The sequence below is a fragment of the Gossypium arboreum genome, chromosome 4, assembly GCF_025698485.1.
Source record: "Gossypium arboreum isolate Shixiya-1 chromosome 4, ASM2569848v2, whole genome shotgun sequence".
Lineage (NCBI taxonomy): Eukaryota > Viridiplantae > Streptophyta > Magnoliopsida > Malvales > Malvaceae > Gossypium > Gossypium arboreum.
Window position 1 is genome coordinate 8,209,121 of NC_069073.1, and position 9,620 is coordinate 8,218,740.

At 32.9% G+C, this 9,620-nt stretch overlaps 1 protein-coding gene across 2 annotated transcripts; it reads right to left on the reverse strand.

The window, feature by feature from the left end:
• Positions 1–326: 326 nt before the first annotated feature.
• LOC108458421 (transcription factor TCP5-like) lies at positions 327–3,425 on the reverse strand. Of its 2 annotated transcripts, XR_001867295.2 has the most exons (3): positions 3,031–3,425; positions 1,589–2,686; positions 327–576 (listed from the first exon to the last, which is right to left on the reverse strand). XR_001867295.2 is itself a non-coding variant. In XM_017757809.2 (2 exons), the coding sequence occupies exon 2, from the start codon at positions 2,569–2,571 to the stop codon at positions 1,642–1,644; it is 930 nt and encodes a 309-aa protein (XP_017613298.1). In that variant the 5' UTR covers positions 2,572–2,686; positions 3,031–3,417; the 3' UTR covers positions 1,279–1,641. The 2 variants fall into 2 exon arrangements, 1 of the variants encoding a protein (XP_017613298.1); XM_017757809.2 differs by lacking the exon at positions 327–576 and having other exon boundaries at positions 1,279–2,686; positions 3,031–3,417.
• Positions 3,426–9,620: the final 6,195 nt, after the last annotated feature.

Sequence of the window (9,620 nt, forward strand, 5' to 3'; positions counted from 1 at the left end):
ATTAAAAAATTACAATTTAATTTTAGCTCCCTAAAAATTTTTCTAACTTTGCCCTGGTCTCTAACCTACTACTTAAAAACTAATATCCTTTAAAATTAAAACCCTAAAGATAAATAATATATATTTTGTGATAATCTTATTTTCACTTTTCTGTAATAAATTATATTATATAAATAATGAAAAAAAGACAAAAGGACTGTTTATAGTAATATAACGAAAGAGCTAATCAAAGATACTGCATGCAAACATACTCAAACACTCACAAGTCACAACTGAACTGAAAAGATATGAATATCTCAATTTAGCTATATATATCTCAATTGCTATTCTTCGTTAATTGGAAATAAATCTTTTTTTATTAATCTTTTTCAAGAACCACTTTTACCATGCATATCTATATGTTCCAAAACTATGAACATTCCAAATATCACCATCATCTTACTTAATTACATTAGCATTAGCAAAAGCCTTAATCTTAAGTCATCTTCTTTATTAGAACTGAAAGAGACCAATAAAGCATTAATCTATAGCTATCCGCAGCTTTCCATTTCACTGTACAAAACCCTAGAAAGCAAGCTGTAAGCAGCACCGCCAGCAATTTCAGAAATTTGAACTGAGTGTAAGTTCCAGATACATATATGTGTTGGATATAAACACATAAGAAAACACAGATACAAAATATAATTCTTCAAAAAAAAAATCAGAATAATATAGCTAGTCCAAGGTAAATGTCGCAATAGAGCGACTTTTGACTTGAATTAGATGTGAGGGCAGCTGGTTAGTATACATCCATATCAGGCTTTTATTTTTTGTTTCAAGGTAAATGAAGGACCAGAGAATAAATTAACTTTCTGGTTTCTGAAACTACTAAATGTTTAACTTTTCTTATTTTTTATTTCTTTCAATGTATTTTCTCTTATATCTGTGTTAATTAAGGATCACATCCTATCTTTCCATTTCGTGACAGTCCCTCAAATGTGGTCCTTATCAACCCTACTTTTACCTTAATGTAATTAGATCTTGTGCAAAGAAGTACTGCCTAAAATCCCTTCATCTATCTAAATGAACTAAATGATGTAACATAATCTAATTTTGGATAGTTTTATACATAATCTCACTATACATATATAGAATATGAAGAAGAATGATATAAAAGGTTTAATTACCAATCCTTCCTATAAAAATGAAAATATATCTTAAATTTGCCAAAGATAATAAGAAACTAGCTGATCTCTCTTTTGACAATATATTTGTGACATGCATACATCTTGTGCAACATTTCAACATAATTCTATAGCATTTCATTCATCATTCAGTCCCAAAATCAAATCAAGAACTATATGAACACTTTGGGGCGTTAATTATATCCCAATATATATTATCAAACTACACATACAGCTCATATTTATAGTTAAATCATTTTTAACATTTGCTTTCAAATATATGAAGATATGATCTTTTCCAATCACCCAAAAAAAAAAAAAAAGTTAAATGAAATCAAACCTATAAAACTCAATTGTCTGCTTCTCATTTCCAGGAAGTAGAATTTCTTTGAAATTATATGTAAATATATGGATTCAAACAGTACCTTTTTCTTCATATAAATATCCTCAGGCAAGCCAAGGGGTTCCTCCTTTCTTGTCACTTAGAAGGAAACTCATCTTCTTTACCAGGCTGACTTCCATTGATGTTGAGAGAATGGGGAAGAAGCCTTGGAGCGATACTCAAATGAAAGGGTCTGAGATCAGGTTGGGTGATTGAGTATTGTGGAGGGTTAGCAAAAGGGTTTTGAGCACCTGAGCTCAGCATTTGGAAATGGTTTTGAGAACCAGATGATAGAGATAAGGTGGATGACAATGGCACAACATTGAAATTGTGTACTTCTTCAGTCTGGGGTGCTACAAATCCATGGCTTCCTAAATGTGGTAAAGGAAAATTGGACGGTTCAAAATGATAATAAGAACCATATGGCATCGGCATTGGCATTGGCATTGACACTGCATTGTTTAACAGCGCTGGCATAGGAGAATGATTGGATCTTTGTAAACCATAATCTGTTTGAACTTGATGACCTTCACTTGCATCTTCATCTCTTTTGCTCCCTTTGCTTGATTCCCTCACAATATCTTTGGATTTAGCTCTCCAAAACCCTCCCGTAGGATCTTGTTTGTTTGGTTGCTGAGAAGCATTTAGGGGCATTTGAGGGTTAAGGGCAAAGTTACCTTGTGGTATTGGGAGTGGTGGGAGTTCCTCAATTTCATGTTTAGCTTCATTAAGCAACCAATCGACAACTTTACTTGGCTGGTTAAGTCCAAGTCTGTCTTGAAGATCATACAATTGAATTGCAGTAGGGACTGAAAGCCTCACCCTCCGGTCCCTCAATCCTCTAATGGTGAAAACTTTACTGTGCCTGTCTTTTCCACCAAAGGCTCGCGAAACACGTACGATTCGAGGATCTTTCAGTCTCAACAATGGCGAAGAAGTCGATGCACCTTTACGCACCTTATTGCTGCTTTCATCTTCTTTGCCTTCTTGTATGGGAGAACCCGCTTCTTCTGAACCTGGAATCATCTTATGTCGCTCATTATTGAAGCATAAGCAGCAGCTTAAAAAAACCCAGTATTGGATCGATCCTTTTCACCACTTGAATTGAATCTTTTTCCTTTAATTCGCTTTCCAGAAAAAGCTTCAAAATTGCATGAAAACAAAGAACAAACAAAAACGGAAAGTTGATCAATTAAACCACATATGAGCAAAGCAAATAATCCCACACTAAAACAAAACAGATCCCATTTTTCTTCTTCTTGAGAACAAGCAAAACCTTAAATTCTATACGCTAATCATATAGAAGCTGATTCAGCTCAAATATGGGTTGCTTTAGTAGAGAAAACAGAAAACAGATATAAGGATCTAAGGAAGATCTATAGGGTAATTATATACAGAAGAAGAAAGACCAAATATTCTTTGAAATATTAGGTATTTCCTAACATAAATACATATATACATATATATTGAAAGATGAATGCACACCTTGAAACTTTTGATTGCTAGATTCAATCAACCCTCCTGTATATATACATATATATTGAAAGATATGTATATATATTGCCTTGCAAGAGAATATAAGTTATTATCGATGAAGTTCATTCATTAGAGAGAAAAAAAGGAAGATGCTGGAGTTGAACCGACCATTGTCCATGGAATGGAAGAATAGGAGAAAAAAAAAATAAAGCAAAGGCAATAGGGTTGCCGCGTGGACTAATTTTGCCATATCTGTCAAACAAGTATGCTAAAGTCCATATCTTATCATTTCCTACACTTAAGCATATTTTAAGCAATCATTGCATCAATAAGATTCATAAGAGCTTTAACCAAAAGCTTTGTAAATTCAATATATATTATATTGGAGGCTTAATGAAATGATTGCATCAAAGTGATTCCTCTAATGCTCTTAGTGTGAGTGGATCATATACCGAACAACATCAACAATGATTGCAATTTACAATTCAAATGCCAAAAAACAAAATCTATAATATTAATGCAAGTATGTAATAGGGGACCATGCTGTACATTTCGATGAGGCATGCTTTTATCGACAACTACAAAAGGACATTGGTGACTGAATCTCTCTATCACATGGGGTTGAATCAATGCACGCCTACTCTTTTATGGAAGGTTTTTTATTTTTATTTTCAAGTGGACTAATGTTTGTTGGATCTAATAATATGATTTGAATGAATAGAAAAAAATAGATGTTAGGCTTAAAATTCGACTTGATTTCTTTGTTCTTAAATAGTCGAAAAGGGAAAGGTTTTTTTAAAGAAAAAGAAATTAAGCATGCTTTAATTTAAGGTTTTGTTTGTCAGGTTTGCCACTTCCCATTTCTTGAAATCGATTGCGAAATGTGTCAGAAGTAGAAGCTAAATGAACTGAATTTTTTTTAAAATATTAAAAACACTTGGGGAAAAAGAAAAGAAGCAAAGTCGTTGAATCGCTGTCACATAGTTAATGATCGACATATATCAGTAAAATTGATATCTAAGGCTGTCTTCAAATCAAACGGGGTTGATATGGTCATTTTTAAGAAAATGGTGTTTAATAAGTTTGAGATTTTATAATTTTGTTGTTTATTTTATAAATGAATAATAATAGAATTTGGATATATATTTTTGTTGTTAACTTAAAGTTGATTGTTTGTTTAAAATGAAAATTACAGTGGAAGTGTTAAACTGTTGTGGTCATTACGGTTTGGCACTACAAAAATTATGTAAGCAAAAATATAAACGGAGTTTAGCTCAGGGAGTAATTATACTATCTTTGTTCATAAATACAAGTGGTTCACACTCTATCACTCCCCAATAATAGAGATCTCACATTTGTATCTAAAGACTAGAAGACTCACCTCCAAATCATTCCCTTAAGAATTTGGATAGTAAACAATCAATAATATTTACAATAACGGTTTGCACTCTCTCACAAAGCAACTCCACAATGAACATATTAGAATGCACTCAATAATCTCTCATACAAAACTCAGACAAGCCTCAAAGCATATATTCAATTTCGACTTGTTAACATAGAATCTAATGAATACAAAGTAACTCCTTAAAAATAGCTATTACAATTACAACTATCAAAAGTACAATCAATCGAAGATATGATTTCCTAAATAGCAACACAGTCTCGATTGATCCACCATGTTCCAAGGGTTGATTTAATTCACTCAAATCCAATCCAATCCAATCTTCAAAAGCTAAGGATTGATTTCCATAGATGGACCAAAACATCTTCAATAACACAACACATTAACAGGTTCAAAAGATTTTCTTTATTAAATTACCAAATGAAATAAGACAAGTATTTACACCACCTCAGTGGTAGTCTGCGGTTGGCATTGTCGAGTGTCACTCAACATCAATCAACTTATCTTACCTCACCAATCTCCCAATTTGGCAATTTATTGAAGAAAACCAAACAATATAGGAAGCTAACTACCATAATCAACAATAACTCTTCCTCAGCACAATCCTTACTCTACTTAGTTCAACTTAGAACATAATATAGTAGTTTTAACTATTAATGTTATGTCTAAGTTTCGCACCAACAATAAAAATACTAAATTATAACTAAATAAACAACAAATAAAGTAAAGTGCATCAAAATAAAGCATACACCATAACATAATATCATAGTTCCAAATCAATTCCAATATCACAACAAAATCAGTATCAACATCATCAACTGAGTACCATCATCTCAATTATACAGACTAGATCAAATAAGAATTCAAATGAAAAAGAAGTCATCATCACAATAAGGTTTGATTCATCTTCAATTTCAACAACATCTTCTGGAAACATAAGCAACTTCATTATTAGTAGGACATATACTTCTCATATAACATGACAATAACAATAACAATCACATCACAACAACCAAAACACACTCAACACCAGCAACTTCCTTATCTACTCCCATCTATAGTTTACCCCATTTTTTGTTCAACAAGCAGACCAATCAGAATGCCAAAGATCCTTACTTTATAGACTGGACCAAGGCAAAACGAATATTGAAGAAGATGATGATTAAAATAATATAGTCTAATCAAGTATATAAGATAACTAGATTGAGCGAACAATTGTGTGAGGATCACTTGCGTTGCAAGTCATTCCTAAATGCTACCTCCCTGTCACATGAATCGATTGAATGATCCTTATCTAAGTTCGCATACTAGCTATCACACGATTATGGAAAATTTCAAAAATTTAATTTTTTTTTAAAAATTTAAAATCATTAAAATTATTAAAAATGTATAAAAATTATAAAAAATATTTTTTAATATTTTAAAATTTAATTAAATAATGACATGTCAACCATGTGATAATCCATGTGTGGCAGCAAAGTTAACAAACCTGGTAACAAACATTAATTTTTCCATCTATTTTGGGTGATTTGACAAAAAAATGCAAGTTCAAGGGGTAAAAGATGAGAAAAATTAAATAGAAGGCTAAAAAAACTTCTTTTTTTTTTTTTAAGTTGTAGGGCCAAATAAATCATTATACTTTAAAATGAAATACAACTTGTATTATCAAAATAACTTAACAACAATGTTTTCTCTCTGTGAAAACAAGAATTCTAAAACTAATCTTGTGGAAGAATTGATCCCCAAAAAGGTTCGATTCAAGGATAAATATGATAATATGCACAATGATATGATGGTCGATCAGTCAATGGATCAACCAATCTCTTGGAGAGATAAACTTGTAGGCCATTCTTCCAAATTTGGTTACAAAGAATCGGATGGAAAGAAGGATTTTGATATTTTGGAAGGGGATATCCATAAATTCTTTGTGAATGGAGTGTTTTCTATCTCTTTCTCGAAAAAAGATCCATCAAATCCTCATTCAAGGTATAGATAACACAGTAGTTTTAAAACTTTTGGGTTGTAACATTGGATTTTCGATTTTGTAGAATAAAATTTATAGCTTGTGGAAGCCCTCGGCACCTCTGCACATGATGGATATTGAAAATGGGTATTTCCTTGTTAAATTCCAAAACAAGCTAGATTGTGAGAAGGCTTTCTCTGAAGGTCCTTGGACCATATTTTTCCAATACTTAACTGTGCAACCCTGGACGATGGCTTTTGAACCTTTCCAGGCTTATCCAAATGTGGTTATAACGTGGATCAGATTTCCTGGGTTACTTGGATATCTGTATAAGCATAAAATTTTGGCAGAGATAGGAGAAATGGTTGGAAATGTTGTCAAGTTATATATGAACACTGATAGCAGGGTGAGAGGCAGAGTTTGCTCGAATGACAGTCTTTATTAATTTGGAGAGGCCATTGGTGTCCCAAATTTTAATCAACGGGCGTTCACAAAGGGTAGAGTATGGATCTCTTCCGACCATTTGCTTTCACTGCGAGAGGTATGGTCATGTGAAGGATAATTGCTCTTTTATACTGTAATCATCATGGAAAAGGAAACAGCTTCATAGGAAAAGCCATTGGAAAATCACAGCATGGTCGAGGGTAGACAGGTGAAGGAAGAAGAAAATTACGGGCTGTGGATGATAGTTGAAAGGAGACCAAGGCAGAAATTTAGGTATAATGTGCAACACTCTTATGGAAATTCAGAGAGGGAAAATGAAGGTTCTCGATTTAGGGCACTGAATAATAGGGATTTAAATCAAGAAATAAATGACAGAAATATAACAGCTTATATGCGCAATAAAAGAAAAGATATTATTATTAACAATCAACAAAGTAAGGAAAGTTTATATTCTGCTAACAGTTGACAAGTAATGGATTCAAAGAACAAAGGGAAGTCTAAAGTGCTGGGCTCTAAAAATGGTTTGGGTTCAGTCACTAAAGAACTTGATAATGCTGGGCCGAATGTCGTGTCTAGCTTGGCTAATAAAAGTTTGGGTATTGGTAATTCTTCATCTGACTAGGCTCGATCTACGTTGGATCATTTATGACAAAATATGATAGCCCAAAAGTTGATGGTTGGTGCAACCAGTAGCACTGGTAAACCAACGGTGGTAGGAGATTTGAGTGGCCAAGAAATTTGGGATTCAATCCCTGTTAACAATAGGCCTTCGGTGAATCTTACAATTCTTGGTTCAACTATGGAAGGACTCTCGACTGATGAAGTGGTTGTGGAGGTGGGTAGCCTTGACTCAGACAAATATCCGGCGATGGTCTTTTCGAAAAAAAAGAAAAATAGCAACAATCCCCCGTCCTCAAAGGTCGATATGGTCTTGAATCAAGTGACGTTATCCGATCGTGAGAGCGGTGTGAAAGCCAGAGGTAAGGGTTTCACAAAGAAATTAAATAAAATGTATTCAAGTAGCAGTAGCAGATTCAAAATTAATGGCAGCCAACGTGTGTTGCTAAAGGACTCTATGGTTCAATTGGCTAAAAGTATTTCAAATTTAATAAAGGAAAAACCTAGTTCAAATGGATCTCCCGGAGGTGGAGAACAACAAAGGGGAGGTGAACTCCTTGGATAGTAAAGATGAGTTTATTAGTTTTCGCATGTTTATGTTTTTATTTACTATTTGGTGGTTGAGTTATTTTTTATAAGTTTTATTATATATTATTTTATAATTGATATGAATTCAAATTTGAATATTTTTACTTGGAACTGTCAAGGGTGCACTAGTAGGAATTTTATCTGAGTTTTTCGAGAGTATAATGTGGAGCACCATCTTGACATTGTTTGCTTATTAGAACCAAAAGTGAGCGGTAAAAAAGCAAATTATATTATTGAGCAATTGGGTTTTAATTTTTCTCACCGAGTTGAGGCTGTAATGGCCTAAATTCAAGGTTATCGGAACAATGGTTTCGTAACCATAAATCCGATTTAAAGAGAAATTTATTTCAATATTTTTGCTTGAAAATTTATATGATAGAAAAATCGTATGAAAATATTGATAGGAAAATTTTATCAATTTAGTGATTAGTTAGAAAAGAAATTATTGAAGAAATTGGGTAAAATAAGGTATCGGGACCTCTATCTCAGAAACCGAGTCAAAAATAATTTTATAAATATTTATGAAATGTTATTAATGTGGTATTAAAATTTCGTTAGGAAATTTTAATGTTTGGGTAATCAATTAAATGAAAAGGACTGAATTGTAATAGGTGTAAAAGTTGCTAGAATGATTAAATAGCTTATTAGTCTAATGAGAAAGGATATAAAGGCAATTAGACCCAAAAGTTATTTGGGCTAGACGGCAAGGGTATGAAATCGTGAGAAAAATTGATAAATTAAGGGTAAAATTGGAATATTGCAAAATTAACTAAATAAAACTAGGACTAAATAGGAAATATCTAGATTTCTCTTCATTTCTCTTCAATTCCAGCAGCTAAAAACACCATAGGAGGGTTCTCTAAGCTTGTATTTCATAATTTTTGCACCAAATCCAGAAGATTCAAATACGAAGCTAGATCGAGGAAAGGAAAAAGTTCGGGATTAATATATTTTTACTGTTTACAAACAAGTATCAAGTGTTAAGAGCTCGGAGGTCGGATTTGGTGGAGACACATCACCTTTGTCAACCTCGGGATTTCGGTATATAAAGAAACTTTATTTTGGAAATCAATGGCATGTATAAGCTAACAAAGTAAATGTTAACGTGAAATGAATGTAAAGTTAGCCATTAGTATGGTTAACAAACACAGTTATAGATATGTGATGACGTTATCTTATATAAATGCATGAATCTATCATGAAAATATGTTGAATTGAAAAAAAATTTAATTAAGTAAACTCGGTAATGCCTCGTACCTATTAGGCAATAAATACGGGTAGGGTATTACATTTATTGGTATCAGAGTTATGGTTTAGCCGGTTCTAGGACAGATGTAGCAAATACGAGATTAGCTATACATGCCATTTAAATTATTATTGATAGTGTGATATCTCCTGACCATTTAAAATGTGTTTTTCTTATAGTAATGTCATCCGACCGAGCTCAATCTGAGGAAGTGGGAGTTATGCTCGGCTTCCGAAGACAAAGAGAAGAAACTAGCGATAGAAGGCCGAGACAGAGGGTCGAGGGAGGAGGCAAAACAACCTTCTTTCAAATGATGAATGAATGGTTTAATCAATACT

Bases quoted from the DNA above. Each gene is read 5' to 3' on its own strand.
- LOC108458421 (XM_017757809.2), bottom strand. From the start codon at position 2,571: ATGATTCCAGGTTCAGAAGAAGCGGGTTCTCCCATACAAGAAGGCAAA.